The following is a 23,386-nucleotide window of genomic DNA, read 5'->3' on the forward strand; positions in this document are numbered from 1 at the left end:
TCATTTTTCTTGACAGACAATCAAATTTATTTTAAATTACGTTTTTTTTGTTTAAGATTGAATACTTAAGTTTTTTCAATCTCAAGACATTTTCACTCTCTTTTCCATAGTACACTAGTATTATTGTTTTTCGTTATTAGTATTAATGTATTTAGGATGTGATAAAAAAGTACATCAAATTTAATAAAGAAGCACCTTAATAAAATGCTAACCTTGTCATCATTATTAAATATTTATTATACTTATGTTTATTCCCATCTATAGTACAATGTCATCTTTTGTGGATCCCTCAGAAAGTCAAAATGAGTTTTCAACATCCAAAAATTGGTTGCATGGCATCCATAAGTATGAATCTCAAACAGAAATTTTTAGAGAATGTAATATGTTAAAACATAAAACATTTTTTTATATCTTTGGATGTGTGATCTTTACTAAAATGAGTAGAGACTAATCTTTTTCTTATAAAATAACAATACCCACTTCTTCTAAACCAGACAACAGAACTGTTTTTATGAAAACAGTTCAACATGTTTTTATATAGTTCAACATATTACTTCAGCTTACACGAAAGGGCCTTACCCTATTACCACTTGCCCCATTGCCTTGCTTCCATTACCACTTTTAACAAATTTCTGAACAATTTTTAAAAATCTTTCCAAGAATTTGTTTAAAATATTGTTAAAAGATTTTCTTTTACAAAAACAATATTACTCTGTTGATGAATTTTTAAATAATACTAATTAAAAAATGTTTAATACCCTGAGTTTTCTACATTCTATTCAATGTGTATTTAAATATGCGCTCAAATAACTTTTGATAATGCTTTTTGAACTGTAAATTATTTACTAATTATTTTTTATATTTAATGTCTTTACACATTTGCCTTAACATTATTTCATATGTTTAAATTTTAAATAATTAATATCGACTTCACATATATTTTTTATCTTATTGTTAATTCTACCCATTCATGATGTGATCTATAAAAGGAATTATCATGTTTCTGTCAAAATAAAAAAATTACTTATTGATGTTTTTTTATTTTGATTATTACACATTTTTATATTTTATAATATGCAAGTGAGTTAAGGTAAAGTTTCTGTTTTCTGCATCAACCAAATACGCTTTATGTACCACATATTAAAGGAACAAACATGTCTGTTTTTATGAGTTCGATTATGAATAACTCCAGATTTAAATTTTTAGGATAAATAAAGGGTCAATTTTATTAAACTGGCATCTGTTACTGGATTAGATCAGTCAGTCCACTGAATAGGAAAAGATCCCTGGTCAGTCCCACATTTAGCCTTCACTGAACATCATTAGAGAAGTGTCTATGTCTCTGACTAAATGGAATTTGCCTGATAACTACTAAAGATTCATTCATTCTAAAGTTCATTCAAACAGTGCCTCAGATGGAACCAGTACGGTAAGTGAAAAATTTCTATGGTACATATTCAGAGTAAAAGCAAGAAGGATATTCAATCAATAGAGGATAGAAGAAAAGAATGCTTAATCCCACAGAAGGATATGTCTGATTGGGGTAGATAACTCACCCACTGGATTGGTATAGTGGTGAACACATCAAACCAGCTTCCCAAACCAGCTGATTTGAAAGTCAAGAGTTCCAGCGTTCAGTCCTAGTAAAGGCAGTTATTTTTACACGGATTTGAATAATAGATCGTGGATACCGGTGTTCTTTGGTGGTTGGGTTTCAATTAACCACACATCTCAGGAATGGTTGAACTGAGACTGTACAAGACTACACTTCATTTACACTCATACACATCATCCTCTGAATACCTAAATGGTAATTCCTGGAGGCTAAACAGGAAAAATAAAAAGAAAGGGGTAGATAACTCACTGAGTAGATAAAAGCAATTTTGTCCAGGAACTCTTAGTTTAAGGTTTAAACTTTGATTTTATTTTCTTTCCATGTACCATGCATCAGTTTTTAAAATAATGCAATACATAATACTAATGCATTACAAATTTATTTATTTTTTATTTTATTTACTATTTCTGGTGTTAAATTATACATATTTCAAGTACAATTTAATACTTCCTATAGAGGTATACATGTTACCTACACATAGGATTGGAAAATACAATATAAAAAACAAAGTACAAAAAAATCTTGCAAAACTAATCTCAGTACACTAAAACTTATAAGCTACTTGTGCAGAAAAGAATAAAAATTCATACAGCAAATCTATAAAATTTTAATTATTTCTAAGATTATTATATAATCTGATAAGAGTTAATTTTACTACTTTAAGACATAATAATTAAATATATTATAACAGACTTAAGTTACAAAAACATTATAATCCTATATTTTAATATAGTGCAGCAAATAATTTATAGTCCTTAGCGATTAAACTGATATAAATAATGTATTTTTTAGCTTCTCTAGAGACTGCCACTAGCAGTGTTGATTGTTGTGGTGTATGAATGTGCACTAGATTTTGAAAGATACTTATTATTCATGATGTATGAGGATTGTAAAATTTAAATTAGTTTTGAGCAAATGTAGAATGTTGTTGTTAAAACAAGATAAAAATTGAAAACATTCACTTATATTAAATTAACAATCACACTGAAACTTTAATAAAGTAGGATTTACCTGCAGATACAATAAATCCATATTATCAGACAAGAACTTATACAAGCAATCCAACCAATCTAACATGAGCTGTCCAAAACCCCCTACTTTAAATACTCAACTGTTCAGAATGAAAAAATCTTAATGTGGAGCCAAAGCTAGCCATGTAACTGTGAAATTTTTATAACTTTTAAGTTGATAATATTGTACTGTAAAAAATCTTTAAAGATTTTTGTCAATATTCTGTTTTGCTTTGTACTTGTATTGTAAGTTTCACATACCTACAAGTTAAAAAAAAAAAAAAAAAAAAAATTTGTTTTTGTTTCTTCTCTAAAGCAATATTGTCCCATCACTTTTTTAGTATATAGCTTTTTCATTCCAAATACTTTAAATTATAAAACTAATTACTTGAGTTATTTAATACATAAGGAATTCATTAATTCAAAAATCAATGAATTCCTTTTAGTTAATTAACTAATCAGTTTTCTATTATGATAATACCTTTGGCTTTTATATTGAAGTTTATCAATTACTGTTACAGGTAATTTAGGAAATGGAAATGTAATGGATAAACTTGAAACAAATGAAGATTATGGTGGAGATTGTCATAATAATAATAGTTGTAGTAATGAGCAAACTATCAAAAACATTTTAAATATGGACTTGCTGCATAAGTAAGTAATAACGAGTTATTTTATCATAATACAAACATATTGGAGAGTTTCATGATATTAATCTTATTTATTGTAACCAAAATTAGTTAATTTCATAACATTGTTAGTGAGTGTTTTATACATAATTACTTTTTGCATTTTATTGTGTATAAAGCAAAATCAGAAGTGAATTAAATGAAGTAAATTTATGATTTACATTACCATTTTCAACATCTGTTTAATTATATTTCAAGAGCTAAATAAATGTTAATTGGCATATCAAGTAAATTATGTATTTTGTTTTGTGTAAGTTGTATTTAATTTTACTATTAATAGAATTATTTTTTAATTATGAATATTATAACGCTAAATTATTATTGCATCATTAATAAAATAATTAAAAATAATAATTGGGATGAAATTTGAAAGAGAAAGTTTTAAAATAACAACTGAAGAAATAAATAATGACCATTTAAAAAGGAAAAGCAGAGAAAGTATTGTTTAAATACATTCCGAGGAAAAGGAGTAAAGTTGGGAATATAATTAAAAAAGAACAAAAGCAATCCTGAAAGTAATTTAAAAAAGATAAAATATACCAAAAGTTTTTATTTTTTACAAATAACATTTATGTCTCTTGTGTAGGTTATTATTTTATGAGCATCTGTCAGCATTACACCATAGTTCATCTATTTTGAATGAAACTTTAATGTCATTTAATTTTAAAAATTAGAGTAATAAAAGAACTAGATTACTTTCTATATTTTAGACAAATTTTATCCATAACATTTGTTGGTATTTCAACATTTATTACTGGTTATGTTATTTGAGGGTTATCAATAACCCTCAGTGTTATCAATTACTCTTTGTGTTACCAAAATTTGTAAATAAGGATGATAATCTTAATTTAGGAAATTCTAAACAAAGATTAAAACATGGTTATGAAACTTTTCCAGATGTTATTTAATAGAAAATAACTTACCACTTGTCTTACTTTCATAAAAACTTATAAATATATTTGAATGACCATGTAATAGGCACTTATTGTATATGACAATTTTCATGATTATCTGTTATGTAGATTATATAAATCTCTTACAAAGTTACTATGCAAAATAAATGTCACCATATTTCAGTATTCATTTTTATATCGACATACATTTGGATCTTAGTTTTTTTAGCATTTCTGGACTCGCAGGATTTCAGAATATTAAGAAATGCAAAAAACCAAATATTAACCCAGATTTTTTACCTATTTCAATACTTTCCCTTACATCATCTATATCATAATAATCAATAAATTAAAATAGAACATCTGAAGGCTATCTAACTAATTTATATACATTACAGACATCCTTATCGCTGTAGGGAAAGACCAACCTTGTGATGATCCTGGTCACCATACCATCCCTTCCATTCCTAGCACTTTACCATTCCTAGGCTTTACCAGAGGTTGTCTTTTAGACCCTCTAAACTTGATAACACAACACAGTTATCAGTTTGGCCTCTCTCAGGATGTCACCAATGCAAATGCCTCGACAGACATTTTCATCAGTGTATTTATTTACACAACCTACTATATCACCTTAGTATAGTCTCTCCAGCCACAACCACCTAACATAACTTACAACCCTCAACTACCAAATTAACTGATTTGCAGAAGCACAATCCCTACACCTTCCTCTAACACCGAAGGTTTTACACAAAAACTCTTCCTCCATCTAACTTCAATTAGACTACGCACTCAGATCATTAATTATGTCTTTAAACACCAAAAATACTATCCTCATAGCAACAAAACAAGTTGATCACAACAACGACAATCTTGCCCTACAATTCAATTTACTCAAAGTCTTCTTGATTTACTTAAAAATAAAGAATAGATTCACAAATTTAATAAGCCTTTAATGAAAACATACTCTATCTCTGCCCTAGTCCGCTTTCAGGAGCAAGATCAATGCCTACACCCTCCCACATCACAGCTCCATTGCAGAATTCTCCATTCATCCATTCTCATCCTTACAGCAAATATCTAAGCTAACTGGGGCTCGATGCCAAAATGCCTATTTTGGTGAAATAAGCACCCTGGTGAGTCCCTAGCCACCCAGATTGCTAAACTATTTATTCATCTACAACAGCATCAGACCTCCTCAGCCATCCTCTGCAGGCCTAAGAATCTAAAGAAGCCAGCAACTATGTTCCACTCCCTTTTGGTTTTCCAATTAACTTGCAGATCAAAACCCACAATTGATCCTTGCAACCTCTCTAGCTACTTTTGTACATTCAGGTTTGTACCTGGGACACACATATAAGACATGGCACACATCATCAATGGCCCTACACTCTAGACACAAGCCTGAATTAATCAAATCAAATCTGGCCATTTCGAAAAGCATCATCTCCAGAAAGAAACTGTGTAATATGCCAATTGAGGAAAATCCACCTAACTATCTGCACATCAGTAAAAATTCCATGCGTGTAACGGCTATCGAGTGACTCAGTCCACCTGACCTGTCACAAATGGAAACCCTGGGTATTCTATTTCTTCTATGTGCCTTGAGGTAAGTTGACCTACCTTCTTAGCATCATAATATAATTGACACATAGTTGCAAGGATATCAATGGGCTTAATACCAAAAATAACAAGGACACCTCTCGAAAGACAGTCCTACAGGCACCAATTACAGATAACAATAGAAGACACTGGGCTCTCAACAAAATATTCCTATAACATTTGTACCTCATTCGATGAGCTCAGACAAATCCAGCATATAGCATTATAGCTTCACATACACCCTTATGTAGAACACACATGGTTCTGAAATTAAGCCTCCAATTGAGGTGAACTGCTCTCTGAACACTGAAGAAAGTAGAACAATCTTTTAGTAGCATTTTGAAATGCTCCTTGAATCAAAAATTCTCTCAAGGATAATGCGTAGATTATTCTGCAGTGAGACATACCTAATTCGATGACCTGCCATTGATGCACAAGGTTCTCATGTAACAGCTAGTTTGTTCTTGAGCAACATCATCGTTGTTTTCTCTGGGCTAAACACCAGCTTATGTTGCAAATTCCACAACTGGAGTATCTTGCCAGCCTGGGCTGCCGAATTTCCTTTAACCAGCAAAAGCCCACATCCACACACATGATGACGTGGCATCCACCGGGTAACCAAAGTCGCATCAAAGAATCAAATTTAACAACCCAGAGCAGGGGTTCTAAATCGGTACCTGCAGACAACCTATAAATGCTGTTTTTCCTAATTTTGAGACGTCTACTCAAAGAGCAATGTCTCAATTGCTGAAATGATTACATAACTCCATTCAGCTCATTCTGTTTATAATCACGCTTCTGCAGCTGAAACAGGACAGAGGGCTACCACAAATTATTAAAAGCCTCTGATATATCCAAAAGGATTCCTAACACTTATTCAGTCTCACTAGTAGAAACAATATTCATAACCTTAAGAACAGCATCTTCTGTGCTCCTGCCTGGCTGAAAACCATATTGATCTTCCATCAACAACTTTCTAGAATTCAGTCTATCAGTAATACAAAGATACAATACTTCTCAAAAACCACTCCAATAACTGGCAGAAGCATTAAAAGCCTATAAGAAGAACTCACAGTGGGGTCCTTGTCACCATATTTAAACAACAATTTTAGAACCCTTTTTTTCCACCAAACAGGGAAATAATCAGCAGAAAGCAATTTATTAAAAATTGTAGTCAAAGTACCAACACAAATTCTGGACAAGGACTCCATTTCTCAACTGGACAAGGTGCTCCATTATGATTCCATCGAAATCTAGAGCTTTATTCCTACCAGAACTGCAAATTACCTGATGTACATCTGTAATTTTTTTTTAATAATGACATGCCTCTATAATTTTCACAGAAAAAACATCGGAGTGAAAAGCAGCAAACTTCCTCTTGGACTCACAGACGACACAAAGTTTCATTAGTCACAACATCATCCAGCAACAAATCATTCAATAGAATATTTAAAATCTCATCTTAACACCCTGCTGGGTTGAGAGAGCCAACAAAAGAATATTTATCTTACGCTTATGCCGTAGGACTTCATACACAACTCCCCAAGGATCCTTTTTCTTTTTACAAAAGAATGCCAAGCATCCCTTTTTGATCAAATGAAAATATTCAGACATCTGCTTTCGATAGTCATCTACCAAAACCGCTCACCATTCAGATCACTCTCCTCTAAGCAGCTCTCCTGAGATGGTTCACAGACTGTTTCTACAAAGACAACTGTCTAGTTCACCAAGGGGAAATTCTCTCTCCACCCGAACTACCGGGAACTGCATTCTCAGCAGCATCAAAGAAAGCTGGAAAAAATCTTTCTGTCACGTCTTCCAATTGAATATCATTCAGACTTCAGTCTAGTGGACAGGAGCGCCCCTGATGAACAGGGACATTGCATCTGTAAGCATTTTGCAACTCCCTAACCAACTCAAAGATAATTAATCGATGATCACTAGAACAATCATCAACAACAGACCAAACAACAACCCTATCAGGAATATCCAACCAACAGTAACACAATTTACACAAGTAGCAGACATTTTAGGATACTCTTCATGCTTATGACCCTAATCACCACAATATGCATAAGAGTGAAGCAAATTGACAGAATTTAGCCCTATGATTAAATCTACAACACTTAAAACATATCTAAACGTCAATGTACTCCTTCTCTACAAGAAGAGAAATCCATAATGACCCTACCCTCAATGACAAACTTGTTACACAGACTAGGCCGAGCTTCGAATATACCGTGGTACCTTTTGCATCACATCTATCAGTTTTGACCAAAATCCTACATTCAGACTTGAATGTTGCCTCATCCAAGTTTCTGTTTTGCTCCCGTATGAGAGACACAACCTCCTCTTCATGCAAGCAATGATCTATATCATAGACAATGATTCGAGGCTTTTTTTACATTTGATCCACCTTGATCTCCAACTTTTTACTAACAACAGATTCTGAAATGATTCTATCACTTTGTTATTATTCACTACTAGACAACCAGACCTTTCCTAATATCCTTTATGTTCCTAATTTTCTAATTTGACCTCTGGCCCTAAGGGCAGCCTGAAATTCCTCTCTAATTTCTTTAATTGTTTTTTGTGGAGCCCTACTTTCTGTTTAGGAAGATGACTTCTGGCTGCTTGTGGGCTAAGCTGGCCTCCTGCTTACCTTTAACCACCTCAACATAGCGTTTCTATTCTGCCCTAATAGGCACAGGCGCTGGTACCAGGATGGAAATTGCCTGTTTAACTATAACCTACTTGACTTCAGTTGGCTTAAAGGCAAGTGCCTCAAATCCATTTGCCAAGGCAGAGAACACTGCCCTAAACTCATTAAGCCTCAGAATCACTGCAAACCGCTTCAGAGATCTTCAAGAAATTCCAACAACTGCTCACATTGATCCTCAACTTTTGTTACTAGAACAACAGAACTACCAGCCCTGCCACCAGCCTCAACAAAATCACTAATCACATTACTTTTGGTACCTGGGTGTACGTACCTGCCTGACTAGCTTGGCCTTCAACATCGGAGGAGAAGACAGAAACATCCTCCTTTCCCCTCCCTACAACCTCTTCATTTCTAACCCACCTGGATTTTCTTTTAGATTACCCAGACTTCACAACTGACAACTTCACAATCCTTCCCTAGGTATGTAAAATAAGCTATGCTAATCTATCTACTTACTCACTGATATCTACTACTTTGTCAGGCCATCCCAACCCTGTACAGTTAGACACCTACCTAGTGACATTCCAGTTACCACCCTCCACGTTCCTAGCCTTGATGGGCTTTAACAGGAGTTGTCTATCGCCCTCTGACTTTTTACATCTCATAGTAATAAGCCTGGCCTCGTTGGGATGCTACTGATGTAAATGCCTCTGTAGCCATTTACATCGGTGATTTATTAAGTCAGCTTTTGCCTTCACTTTAGGCCTAATCCAGACAACTTTTTCAGGCCAGCCCAAAAGTGTGATAGCTGCTTGCAGTGAGATACGGGTAGTATCACTCCTGTCACTCTTCGCACCTCTTAGCCACTACTGGATCCTTTACACAAATGCAAGCAACTATAAAAGCACTGATTATCCCCCCCCCCCCCTCTGAAAAGAGCGCAAGTAAGACAAAGGCAAACCCTAACTGGACAAACCCCTCTTGCTTGTTACAAGGTAGTTACAGCAGCAGTCATTGCCACTTCTTCGCCATGTGTCTTGTAGAACAAAAACTCAATCACTTTACAAGGCCTTCTATGAGGCAGATGCATATTTAAATCAAACACCAGATATCAAGAAGGATCCCAATGAAAACAAATGATGAGCATTTCATGTTTTTGATAGAGATGCTGTTAAAGCCTTAGTCGGTAAGAATTCAACACCAGTGGAAACTGCACACTTGACCATTTGTTTAAACACCAAAACAGACACAAGTCACAGCAACAATTTTGATCAGAAGGACCAAAGTATATATTACAGACATAGTATAATGTTCTAAATAAACCTCTTTATTATAATGATGCAAAATACTGTTTTTTAATACAAATAGGGGATCAAATATAACGCCTTTAAAAAGTTTATATTTATTGAAAATCTTTTTGTGAAAGTTATTTTTACCACAAGAACATTAAACAGTTACCTCTCTCTTTGATTGTTGTAAAGTTTATGCTACCTTTATCATTCTTGAAGTAAATTTTTATCTTATTCAATCCTAAATCAAATCTGGATATAAAGTTTTGCTGGTTTAGACTGTTTTTATGTCAAATGTATGCCCTTCAACTTCGATCGATATGATCCATTTTATAATGTTTTAAAATATCATTTAGTTATTAATTATTGTAGTCGTTATCGTTCATTATTTCCTTTACTTTTCCATATAATTATTTCTCATAACCTACTGATGATGATTGTTGTTGATCTTGTTTTTAACTAAAAATTTTTTTAACCATTTTTGATCATTTTCTTCCTTCCAAATTTATTTCAATAATAATCTAATGTAGTTTTTAATTTGCATTAACGAGCTGATATGTTTTTAAATACATTTTGAAACAAAAAAATAATAATTTAAAATGACACTTAATGATTACATATAAATTAAAAATTATGCTTTTAATCTGTTCCAAGCTATTATTTATTTTACAATAATTATCTTTAACTTAGTGAAAAAGTATACTTTTGTAAAAAAAAAAAAAACATTTAAAAAAAAATAATATTCTTTATTCTCAAAAAAAAAATCCTATTTCTCTTATGTTGCACCCAGACTTGGTACTCAACATAGTTTCCTCTACTTTCAGTTTTGTTTTGTAGGCATCCATTCATTTCTACTGAATTATCTCTACTATTTCATCATCATTTTGCTGATATATTTGTTACATTAATGGAATTAAAAACATAAATATGTTTTAATTAAACACAATTTTTATTAAACACAAAACTTATTTTACTATTTATCAATAAATACATTGCTATATATTTTTAAAATTTATATTTAAATAAATCCACATTACCTTATTAGGATGCACCTGACAGAATAATACAGGCATAGTTCTAACTGGTTATCTACACATGTAAAAATGAATGTTTGTCTATCTGTCCTTTGCAATGAGTGTTAGAATACGTCTCTGTCCTTCTTCATGTTTACATCCTTTAAAAATATCATATCCATTTTTTTTTTTTTTAATACTAAATAGGATTATTACTCCAGTTTGATTACTAAGTTTCATTGTAAACAATTTAAATGAAATTTAATTTTTAAAGACAAATTCTGACGTAGTATTATATTATCACCTATGTGATTTGTAAAATATGTATTCAAGTAAAGATGTTTTTAATTTTTGAATAATAAAGCTATTACAGTAGGCATGGAATAAATTCTTGAAGAGTTTAAGTACCATCATTTAGTTAAGAAATTAACTATTTAAGGAAAAAAATTATTATACAAAATAAAGAAAAAACTTCCACAATGAAATAAAATGTTTAAATCGCAATTATGATTTTAAGATAAAGAAGTGGTTATTATCATTTTTTTATTTGACATCCTCAAGACAAAACATCTTAATTTTAAGTCATCATAATTTATTGCCAAAGTTAATTAATTTAACTACCCAAAGCTTATGAGTAGTTTTGAATACAAAATTGCTAAAGTAGTAGATTTTACTAAATATATTTTATTAAACAAATAGACATGAGAAAGTAAAAATGAACTCTGTTTGTTCATTTACTAATAGTGAGTGCTATTGTTTCAAACAGTTGGGTTTTGTTAAACAAAACAAATTCATGATCGATTAGGTTGTTTTAAAAATAGTATATGATTTCACCTATCAATATTTATAAAAGTTGCATTTTTTATTTTTTCAAATACATCTGTGCCTTAATGGGATTTATTTAATCTCTAAATTTATCATTATTAATTCAATATTAGCTAAGATCTGAATTTTTTAACTGATTATTTTAAATCAATCTGGTGTTCTAAAAAATTACATAAATTTCTCCCACAAAAAGCATGGTTCATCAAAGTAGAAGTGCTGCTATAATACTGTTATAGCATGTTTCATCATCCTGGCCTCGTACAAGGAAAGATAATCCCGTTCCTAGCCCTGATGGGGTTCACCGGGGAAGTTGTCTTTTAGACCCTCAAAATCTGGTAACATATCACAGTCATCGGTTTGGTCTCTGCCAGGATGCCACCGATGCAAATGCCTCAGGACACATTTCCATCAGTGTATTTATACAACTTAGTCTATCACCTTAGATAATATTATTTTCAAGATTTCAATAATATTTTATTTTACTGTAATATTTTCAAAATTATTAATTTATTACTTGATAACATTAATGAAATTATTCCAGTTGAAATCATGTCGAGTTATTAATTTTATTCAGAAGGAAATGAAAACTGGTCTTTAATCTAGCGATTAGCTTCAAGAATTTTTGCCATAACTTTGTTATTTATGAATAATCTGAATAAATAAAATATAATTTTCTTTGTCATAAAAAACTTGACATTTTTTACAATAACATAACATTTAAATAAACCAGTATTGCAAAGATATTAACGATTAAAAAGCTTACTTTGCCACCAATATGAAATTTAAAGAGAGATCACATTCATTATTTTTATTTAAGTAAACTTCTAGGCACCCTAAATTTCAACTCAATATGATTAATCATTCCTGAGAAATAAACTTTTATGTTAAAAATACAAAATGGCAGCTAGCCAGTAAACTAAGCGTTTCCAAACATATGTTGATATAAAGTTTTTTCTTTGTTTTAATGTGGGGTGGTCTATCCTCTGAATTCTTGGAATGTTTTTTAAAAACATCCTTAATAATGAACAGTATACATAATGTATACTAAAACAAATAGTGTAGAAGCCATCACAATGGAAGGGTTTCTCATTTTTTCCATAATATTACAACTTAGTATATTTTATGATGTGCTTGGTTCACACATACAGTAAACTATCAGCATTATGAAAAATTATACTGAACAAGAAAATTAATTTTAAGTCAGACCAACTACTTTAATGAATAATAGTTTCATCAAGTTTGTATATTGAAATTTTGAAACTAAAAAATGCAATTTAATTTTACTGGCTTATAAAATTAAAAGTATATCAGTTTTAATTGCATTTTATTCAATAATTTAATTATCGTATATCCTTTTCCAAAAATAAACTACATGCAACAGTATTAAAAAATGATTAATGACCACATTTGACTGATAGTGGTTACAAGTATATATCTTTTAATAACATATGTACATTTATAACCTCAACTGTTTATCACATAAGGAAATTTTATTTATGTTTCTTAAACCATTCATTATAGATTTTTGTATTAGTACAAATTTATCAATCGTGTAAGAGAACTTCAATCAATTAAGCAATTTTGTAGAAGGTACTTTAATATTCTGTCGTAAAATTAACATAACTATAATTTATATTTTTAAATAAGTTATATTTTTATGTTTTTCAATTTGTTATTTATTCATTTATTTGTTTTATTTTTAATGAATCAGAGTCCTAAGGTGTATTATAAATAAATAACGTTTTTGATTTAATGTATTTATAAGGAAACAATAATATAACTATAGAAAATTTATTTTCACGTAATCTGATTCATAACATGGAAAGAAAATGATATATGTGTAATGCATAAATATTAACTGAAACCTATCCATCAAAACACAGTAAACAGATAAGTAAAATTACAAAATTAACACCAATAATTGATTTTCACAGGATTTCACATCATCAGTTGGTATTCAATTTAAAAACTTCTAAATTTAGAAATGCCTAAATTATCACAATTTAAAATCCTAAAACTTTGTTATGGACAAACACGCAACTTCCCTGCCCATTTCTTGAATCATTTTTAGCACGAATGGTCAATATTTTGATATATATATATCAAAATATAACTTTGCTGATGATACAAAATGATAAAATTAAATATGATAAAATATAAAAATTAAAAAATTAAATTTAAGCATTTTTTAAAGTAAGTATAAAAATGTTAAAATTATTAAAATTAAAAATTACAAAAATATGACGTCAAGTATTATTAAATAAAATATAGTACATGTGGCTGGCCAGCCAATACTAGTAATGATTAAACCCACCTTAAAACCTATTAGACATTACTATAGTTTTGGCTGGCCAAACACATGTAGTACATTATATTTTATTTTATTTTATAATACTGGAAGTCATATTTTTATGTGTCATTTTTAATTTTAATAATTTTAACATTTTTAAACTTTCTTTAAAATTTTTTTAAATTTTTATATTTTTCATATCTTTTAATTTTTTATATATTTTAATTTATTATACTTTAATTTTTAATTTAATATGTAATTTAACAATAAATATTTTATAAAAAAGAAAAAATCTACAACTAAAAATGCAGGGTGCTGTGAAAGCACTATTGTAGAGATTGTATGAAAAAATAAAGTTGAGTCTCAGTTTATTCTACTCAATTCTGTACTTGGGTGGATCAAGTTGAATCTATTTTATATACACAATAATTTTTAGTACACTGGTTTAGTACACAAGTCGATGTTGAAAAGATCGACTGTGTATATTATATTAATCTGATCAACCCAAGTACAGAATAACAAAATAAATAAAATAAGACACCTACCTTATTCCATAATTGCATCATCAGTTGCTGTACATAATTTTTCAAATCATTCATACCACATTACACATTAAAAATCCTTACTATACATAAGATTTAAACTTTATAATTGTTAGAAGATCCTTTACCAAATTAAAATTAAAACTACAATTTAAATTAAAATTAAAAATTGCATATATATAAAACATATGAAATCACTTAATAAAATTAAATTTTTTTTTTTTTTTTTTGTCTTCAGTCATTTGACTGGTTTGATGCAGCTCTCCAAGATTCCCTATCTAGTGCTAGTCGTTTCATTTCAGTATACCCTCTACATCCTACATCCCCAACAATTTGTTTTACATACTCCAAACGTGGCCTGCCTACACAATTTTTCCCTTCTACCTGTCCTTCCAATATTAAAGCGACTATTCCAGGAAAATTAAATTAAAAAGTCAAAATTAAAATCAATAGTACAAACGAAATAGAAATCTATGTCGAGTAGCTAGCCAAAGCTATGCGACTCAATTATTTACTCACTTATTCTGTACTTGGGTTGATCGGATTAATATAATTTGTATAGTGCAGGGTAATATGATTCTCAAAAGGATCGATTTTAGAAAAATATGTATGTATAAATATACATATAATGTTAGAATATATAGTTATACAGTGTATTTATTGTATATACTAATTAATATCTTAATGTACAACTTACAATTAAAACAGTGGAAAAAATAAACGGTGATAATTCTAAATGTAATAACTATAATTCAAATTGAATTTTTTGAACTTTTTCAAAATGTTTAAAAACTTGAATTCAAACTAGAAAGTGTCGTAAAACTGAGTTTGAAATTTTAAGCACCATGCTTGTTAAAAAAAAATACAGCATTAAAGCACAAGCCAGTTTTCATTTGTTTGTTATGTGTATTAATTTCTTTGTTATTTTGAGTTAATTTTTAAATGAAACAAGTTTTATGTTTTTTTCCATTAGAATGTTGGATAAGCTCAATGTGATGACAATACAGATAGTTTAAATATTGTCATAAGATGGCATTATTGTAGTTTAACTTGTACAAACCATCGGCAATCCAAAATAAGTTTCATTATATCTATAAAGTACACTATGATATTGAAAAATCATAGTTTTTTTTAAATTTTCAAATAATTATACTTTTGTTCAATTTTGGAAACAAAATTATAATGAAAGCGTTTAGAAAACTCCTCAACATATAAAATCAAATCAAATTCTTTCTATGTTACAGCACTTGTTTTAGGTCGGTTTGGTGAGTGTCCTGGGTTTGAATCCCAGTCAGGCATGTCATTTTTCACATCCTATAAAATTTCATCTCCATATCCCACACATAAGCTTCATGCATATGAGGCGATAACATCAAGAAAAACATTACAATGATTAAATTAGTACGATATAAGATTAAGTGAGAATCATTTTACAAAATAGTTTTTTTATTTATTGAATTTTTGCAGAAGTGCCAATTCTTTGAAAAAGTTGAATACATTAATGGTCCAAGAATCACCAGGAATGGATGTGGAAGAAGGGTGGCTACATTTTATCCAAGATCTTGGAGTTGACATGCAGAGACTTAAAGAGCAGACAGAAGAGCTGGAAAGAGTTTTAGCAGCAAGAGATAAGAGACATGAATTAGAGGTATGTAAATATTAAGAGCTATGAATAAATTTTATACACTATATTTAATTTTAAATTAACCCCTATTGTTCTGATAGGATCTGATGGTCTGGATTGGGTAGTGATTACGAATTATTGAAAAAAAATAAAAATTCTACAGCACGTCAACATTAAAGTTAATTAAATTTATAATGAGTAATAAAATTGAATTACAAATAAATACTCAATAAATAAACAATAAAATACATTGATACTAGAACTTATGTTTTTTTGAGGTTATCCATTTACTACAGCAATGGTACACCAGTACAACAATTGTACACATATATTATCTCTTGTATAGAATATATAAAATTAACCAAAAATGAAATGTTTTCTACTGTAAGTCTTTATAATATAGTTAAACACATTCTTTTTACTGTTTAAAAACACAAAACAAAACAGAATTACATAAAATTGTCAATAACAAAAAAAAAACAATGTTCACAACACAGAGAGAAGCATATCAAGAAGAAGAAAACATAGCTGACTCAATTTGTGTTAAAAGCGTACTGAGCTCCTCATACGTGAGCACAACATCCCGGACTGTGCGAGCAAGGTGAAACTTTACTGATTTCACGGCTGCTTCCCACTTTCCTCCAAAATGGGGAGCACCAGGAGGATTGAACGACCACTGAATGCCATCGTTGAGTAACACAAACGATAGAGCTGCATTTTCCAGTGTCCCACGAGAAAATAGCCGTTTTAGTTGTTGATCCGCTCCAACGAAGTTGGTTCCACAATCAGAATATAAAGACTGACAGCGACCTCGACGCGAGATGAACCGCCGGAATGCTGAGATGAATCGGTCGGCAGAGTAGTCTGATACTCTCTCTCTTTTTTCCTGTTTAGCCTCCGGTAACTACCGTTTAGATAATTCTTCAGAGGATGAATGAGGATGATATGTATGAGTCTAAATGAAGTGTAGTCTTGTACAATCTCAGTTCGACCATTCCTGAGATGTGTGGTTAATTGAAACCCAACCACCAAAGAACACCGGTATCCACGATCTAGTATTCAAATCCATGTAAAAATAACTGGCTTTACTAGGACTTGAACAGAGTAGTCTGATACTAGCTCCAGGTGAACCGCTGACGTGACCATGCACACAAAAATGACCAACCAGCCCTTGAAAGACTTATGTCCGCGACCTTTTCAAGCCTTAATAGAAACTGGACCTGAATAGTCAACTCCCGTGGAAAGAAAAGCGCGAGCGGGATTCACCCTGCATGCAGGAAGTTGACCCATCAGTTGTTGAGCTCTCTGAGTTGCAGCGAGCACAGACGACACAGTTAAAAATGAAAGAGCGAACAGGTGCGAGGCCACCAAGAATCCAAAAGCGACGACGAAGTTGAGCTAAAGTGAGCTGAGTTCCTCCATGGAGAGTCTGAAGATGAGCATCCTGGATAAGCAGATGAGAGAGTCGAGCGTGACGAGGCAGTATGATGGCATGCTTGGGGTCTTCCCCGATGAGAGCATGTTGGAGGCGGCCACCAACTCTGAGTATTCTACTCCGATCAACAAACGCGGTGAGGCGGGTGAGCGGGTTCGATTTTGATAGTTTATGGCCTTGAACAAGAAGGTTGAATTCAGGAGCGAAATGGGTGGCTTGAGTGGAACGAACCCAGAAGAGCTAAGCGGCCACCAGGTCAGCCGGCGTAATTGGCGAGAGCAGAGAGGAGCCGGAAAGGCACCGGAACCGGGCAAGGGCGCGATGACAGATAGTCGTAATACGCAAGAGTCGAGAGAGCGATGAATATCTGTCTAATAAGTCCCAATCTTGCGGTGACCGAGAGGATGCTAGAGAGGTCCCTGAGACCTCCTCGAGAGCTGCAGCTGAATCAAGAGCAACCTCGAGCATAGGCCAATGAGATGAGTCTTGGATGAGCCAAGGATGGTCGGACCACCAAAGAGTAAACTGAACGGGTTGAACTGCTGACAATCCTCTTGATGCGCAGTCCGCGGGTTTTTCCTTCCCGGGTATGAACAGCCATTGAGCAGTGGGCGTGAGCTTCTGAATAAGGGCAACTCGATTTCGAGCGAACTTCTTCCATCAAGAAGGAGGAGAATTGATCCAGGCGAGAGTTACGGAGGAGTCGGTCCATAAAAACACTGGAATGTCAGGCTTCTTGAGCTGGTCGATAACATGCCGAACGAGCCGGCTGAGAAGAACGGCAGCCGAGAGTTCCAACCGGGGAATGGTGAGCCGTTTGAGCGGGGTTACCTTCGTTTTAGCGCACACGAGCGACGTGCGAATGGAGCCATCTGCATTGCGAGTGACGAGGTAAATAACTGCGGCCATGGCTGCTTGAGACGCGTCTGAAATTCCGTGGAGTTCTGGAGACGACGAATGAGAAAATCCGAGCCATCGAGGAATTTTTAAGGTCCACAATTTGAGTCGCATCAACCTGGAAGTTTTTCCAGCCCAAGTGAGGGGGAATAACATCGTCCCACTGGAGTTTGTCGAGCCATAACTCCTGAAGGAGGATCTTAGCACGGATCACAACTGGAGCGAGAAACCCAAGAGGATCAAACAGTCGAGCTACTTCCGACAAAATATTGCGCTTAGTGAACTGTATATGCTCCTTAGGGGAAGTATAGAATCTGAGGTGGTCGTCGGCTGAACTCCAGAGCAAGCCCAAGATTTTCGAAGTGGGCTGATCAAAGAGGGTGGCCGATTGATCCTTCGATTGGGACGAGAACTTCTTAAGTAACGCTGACGAGTTGCTTCTCCACTTAGCGAGCGGAAACCCGCCTGCAGAGAAGAGCTCCTGAACCTGCTGAGCAACGTTAATGAGCATCTCTTCGGAGTCTGCTCCCCCACAGATGTCGTCTACGTATCGACCAGAGACAAGAGGATCGATAGCGAGTGGAAACCGATGACCCTTGTCCTTGACTAGCTGAAGGAACACTCGGCAGGCAAGGAAGGGAGCCGGACGAGTTCCATAGGTGACCGTGGTGAGCTGAAACGTCAAGGGATGACCTTCAGAATTGCGGCATAGAATCTGCTGGAGAGGCCAATCGTCGGGGTGAACCTGAATCTGGCGGAACATCTTAGTAACGTCGGTCATAAAAACGAATTGATGTCATCGATCCCACAGGAGCACGTCGAAGATATCTCTTTGAAGTTTCGCCCCTGGATAAAGAATATCATTGAGTGTAAGACCGTTAGAAGTGGCACTGGACCCGTTAAATACCACTCTGAGTTTAGTAGTAGAGCTATGCTCCTTGAGGAACCCATGGTGTGAAAGGTAACACGATTCCGTCTGGACCGATAGAGTAGTTGAAAGTCTTCTCATATGGCCCAGGCGTTCATATTCCTCAAGGAATTCTGTGTCGAGGCGATCATATTTTGGATAACGATCAAACCGACGCTGAAGCTGCTGGAGCCTAATCTGAGCGTTAGAGCGAGAGTCACCGAGAACTGAGCTTGATTCTCTGAGCGGAAGCCTGAATGATCACGGGTGAACGACTGCTGAAAGTGATGTTCGCAAGCCGCCTCGTCTGGAGAAAGGTTCCTGTCTCCAAAACTGAGTGAGGAGTTCCGTGAGCTTAGAATCATCGAAGGCTGTGTGAGCAGAGACGGAGCAGCATGTCGACTTAATAGAGGCTGGCCCTAGAACGACCCAACCGAACTTTGTGAACTGAGCGACCGGAGAATCTGCCGTTGTCATGATAATCTGCGGCTCCATGACATGACCGTAGACATCAGCACCCAAAAAAATGTCCACAGGAGCAGAGCGAAGGAATTCGGGATCCGCAAGATCTAATCCTTGTAGATGTGGCCACTGTGGTGTAGAGAAAACTGAAAAAGAGGGCAGAGAGGAAGTGACCTTGTTGAGAGTGAACGCTGAGCAGTTGAGAGTAAAATCCGAGAAGCGAGATTGAAGGGTGAGTTGAACCAGATCAGATGAGCCCCAGGAGAGACACCACCAACTCCAATGATCGACACCGAGGATCGCATGCGAGGAAGATTCAGCTGTGTAGCAAGCTGTTTGGAGATTAGAGAAAGTTCTGAACCTGAGTCCAGTAAAATTCTTACGTGGTGATGCGAGCCGTCAGCAGTGATGAGTTTGACCAAACAGGTGGCCAAGAGAACTCCCATTCTAGAACTGGAATCCTGGAGAGAGTTGGTGTGCTTCTCCTGAGTGGCGAATCGTCATTCAAGGTCGAACTGTCCTGGTGATGAATCCGCCGAGCTGACAGCCAGTGCGTTGACTGACTTTGAACCTGGAGCTGGTGAAGCTGGTGTAAAAGTCCGGGCCTGCTGGAGGGCAGGCACGGTTGAGCTGGTCTCAAGGTTTAACAACGTGTGGTGACGATCTCGACAAATTAGGCACCATCTGGATGAGCGGCATGCCTGTACCACATGTCGACCCAGACAATTGTAGCAAAGACGTTGCTGGGTGATGAACTGTCGGCGCTCCGATGCTGAGAGCTGCTGAAAAGAACGGCAATATGCGATGTAATGATCATCCTGGCAGAAGTATCACGGGAACCGTTCAGTACCCGATGAATTCCCATCTTGAGGCGAGCTGGGCGGTTTGGAAGCGCTGGTGGCATGAAACACCGATTGTGTTGAGCATAATGTCTGCTGAGAAGAACGAGAGCGGTTCTGAGATGACCCAGAAGGCCAAGCATCAAAACTGTCCGGGCTTCGATGGCCTCCATGGCACGAGCTCGACCTTTGAGAAACTTGAGTAGCTCCGGCAGCAACGGAAAAATTGTGGATTGACCGACTTTGTATTCCCAGGCCTCAAGGAGAGCTGGGCTGAGTTTCTTACTGATGATGATCACAAGAAAAGCGTCACACTTATCTACTGGGATTTGAAGAGCACGGAGAGCGTTGAGCGATTCAGTGGTCGTACAGAGCAACCTGTTCAAATGGCTGGCTGAGTGGATGGCCATGGGTGGTGCATCGAGCATCCTGGTGATTTGAGTGGAGATGAGCAGGCGAGGGTTGTCGTAGCGAGCAGAGACTAATTCCCAGGCGATATTAAAGGAGTCATCTGTGATCGGGAGATGATTAATCAGTTGAGCTGCCTCGCCGTTGAGGCTGGTCCTTAGATACTGCATTTTTACAACTCTGGGCAGTTCCGTGTTGCAGCCCACTAATGAATTAAAAAGGTCCCGGAAAGAGAGCCATTCTGAGAACTCCCCTGAGAACTGAGGCATAGCGATATCCGGAAGAGTGCCTCTAATCGTCGGATTGTTGAATTGAACAACTGGGGTGTTACCCGGCCGAAACGACTCTGAGCGGTCAAGACTCTCACCCCTTTGTGTGATGGCCTGAATGAGAGAGACCCGAGCTAGCGAATAATCGAGCATGCAAGTCTCATAGACTTTTCCTTAACGTAATCATCCTCCGCGATTGCTGAATCCGTTGAACGAAGCAACTTCTCGTGGAGGTCGTGGAAACGAGACCACGTGGATTCCAACAGATATAATTTCGATTGGTACTCGGACGCTTCCATGGTAGGAAACTTGACCGACTTGGTCTTATTGACCACGGACTCAACAAATGATGCCCAACTCCGTTGTAGCAAAATCCGACCAGCGAACGATATAGCAAAGGCGTCAGCGTTGACGTAAAAACACAAGCTGTACAGTGACGATGTCCTACACCCAATCTCAAAATCAGTCCAAGAAATTCACTACCCAGATCCGGCCCGAGGACCAAAAAATGTTCTGATAGGATCTGATGGTCTGGATTGGGTAGTGATTGCGAATTATTGAAAAAAAAAAAAAAATTCTATTGCACATCAACATTAAAGTTAATTAAATTTATAATGAGTAATAAAATTGAATTACAAATAAATACTCAATAAATAAACAATAAAATACATTGATACTAGAACTTATGTTTTTTGAGGTTATCCATTGGTACTCCAGTACAACAATTGTACACGTATATTATCTCTTTCATAGAATATATAGAATTAACCAAAAATGAAATGTTTTCTACTGTAAGTCTTTAAAATATAGTTAAATACATTCTTTTTACTGTATAAAAACACAAAACAAAACAGAATTACATAAAATTGTCAATAACAAAAAAAAACAATGTTCACAACACAGAGAGAAGCACATCAAGAAGAAGAAAAAAACACGGCTGACTAACTGATCACCTATCAAATAAAACACCCGGACTAGAGGAAAAAGCTACAATAGTTGTTTGCACAGAATATGAAATTTATTGCCTTTTTTGTGGTGAAAATTAATACATCATATGATACTTTAATTCCTCAACATTTAATCCTCCAACCAGATGTACAAAGATTAACATAGAGCATTCTGTATACGTATGTATGCATGTATCTATTAGGACGCGCTGCTCTACTCAGCAAGTACCATTTACCCAAGATTAGATTTTAATTTTGGTTATCTGTGTTTTCATTTGTTAACCTTTATATCCTCATTACTGAAAAAATAAGTAATAATAGTATGGCGCAGTAAAAAGTGGATTTGGTTAATTAATTTGTGAGATATTTTGGAAGACTCCAATATCTAGCAGCTTTCTTGATTCAGGGACTACAAGTAGTTGTATTCTTAAAACATTTTTGTTATGAATATACCTGTTCACAGATTTGTACAGTCACAGATTTCCAGACCAGGATATTATATTCTTAATTAGAACCCCAACCTCTATTTATCCTTTTCCGTTACAAATACTTCAGCACAGGAAGGCTCCCCAACATGAAGTCTTTACTGTTTAGGACTTTGGAGATTGGCATCCCAATGCCCCTAGCCTATGCAGCTTTACTTCCTACTACACACGGAGCTGCTGAACCTTTTACACATACAACACATCACAAACAACAAACATTACACAAATTACAACATATATCCTTACACAACAACATCCTACCATTTTTTCTTCTTACACTTACACTCGGTGATGTTAGGACACCTTACAAAACAGAACTGTAAACCACGGTGGAAACCGTCATGCTGATGGGGGGGATGGCTCTACACAGTGAATCTCAAAAGATGTCCTCTGGACACCTGGGCGAACCCAATTGTATATAGCTCTAGCCTCTTTACACAAAGGTTCTGCAGAGATGGTTTTGTATTTCCTGATACTTGTAGGACCAAATTTTCTAGTCCTGACAAAAATCATATGATGGTAGTGGTTCATCTGGAAAACCACCACTCCAAGTCAAGTGAGAAGACCTCACTCTGCATTGTCTGATGAAGATAAAAATTCTGTTGAAGCTGATACTTTAAATGGTGATGCGAAACGTTCAGAGAATAAAAACATCAGATGTTAAGTTCTATAAAAATATTGGG

At 34.7% G+C, this 23,386-nt stretch overlaps 1 protein-coding gene and 1 long non-coding RNA gene across 3 annotated transcripts in view; one reads left to right on the forward strand and one right to left on the reverse strand.

The window, feature by feature from the left end:
- LOC142322478 (EF-hand calcium-binding domain-containing protein 4A-like) overlaps positions 1 to 23,386 on the forward strand; it is a 159,567-nt gene that overhangs the window by 103,648 nt on the left and 32,533 nt on the right. For both annotated transcript variants that reach the window (XM_075361601.1, XM_075361603.1), the window contains 2 exons: positions 3,147 to 3,279; positions 15,898 to 16,078. In XM_075361601.1, the coding sequence (XP_075217716.1) occupies positions 3,147 to 3,279; positions 15,898 to 16,078 (314 nt within the window). The remainder of the gene's footprint in view (positions 1 to 3,146; positions 3,280 to 15,897; positions 16,079 to 23,386) is intronic.
- LOC142322482 (uncharacterized) overlaps positions 1 to 23,386 on the reverse strand; it is a 41,615-nt gene that overhangs the window by 10,641 nt on the left and 7,588 nt on the right. The gene's annotated exons all lie outside the window — the stretch shown is intronic.

Source organism: Lycorma delicatula, chromosome 3 (genome assembly GCF_047948215.1).
Source record: "Lycorma delicatula isolate Av1 chromosome 3, ASM4794821v1, whole genome shotgun sequence".
Taxonomy (NCBI): Eukaryota; Metazoa; Arthropoda; class Insecta; order Hemiptera; family Fulgoridae; genus Lycorma; species Lycorma delicatula.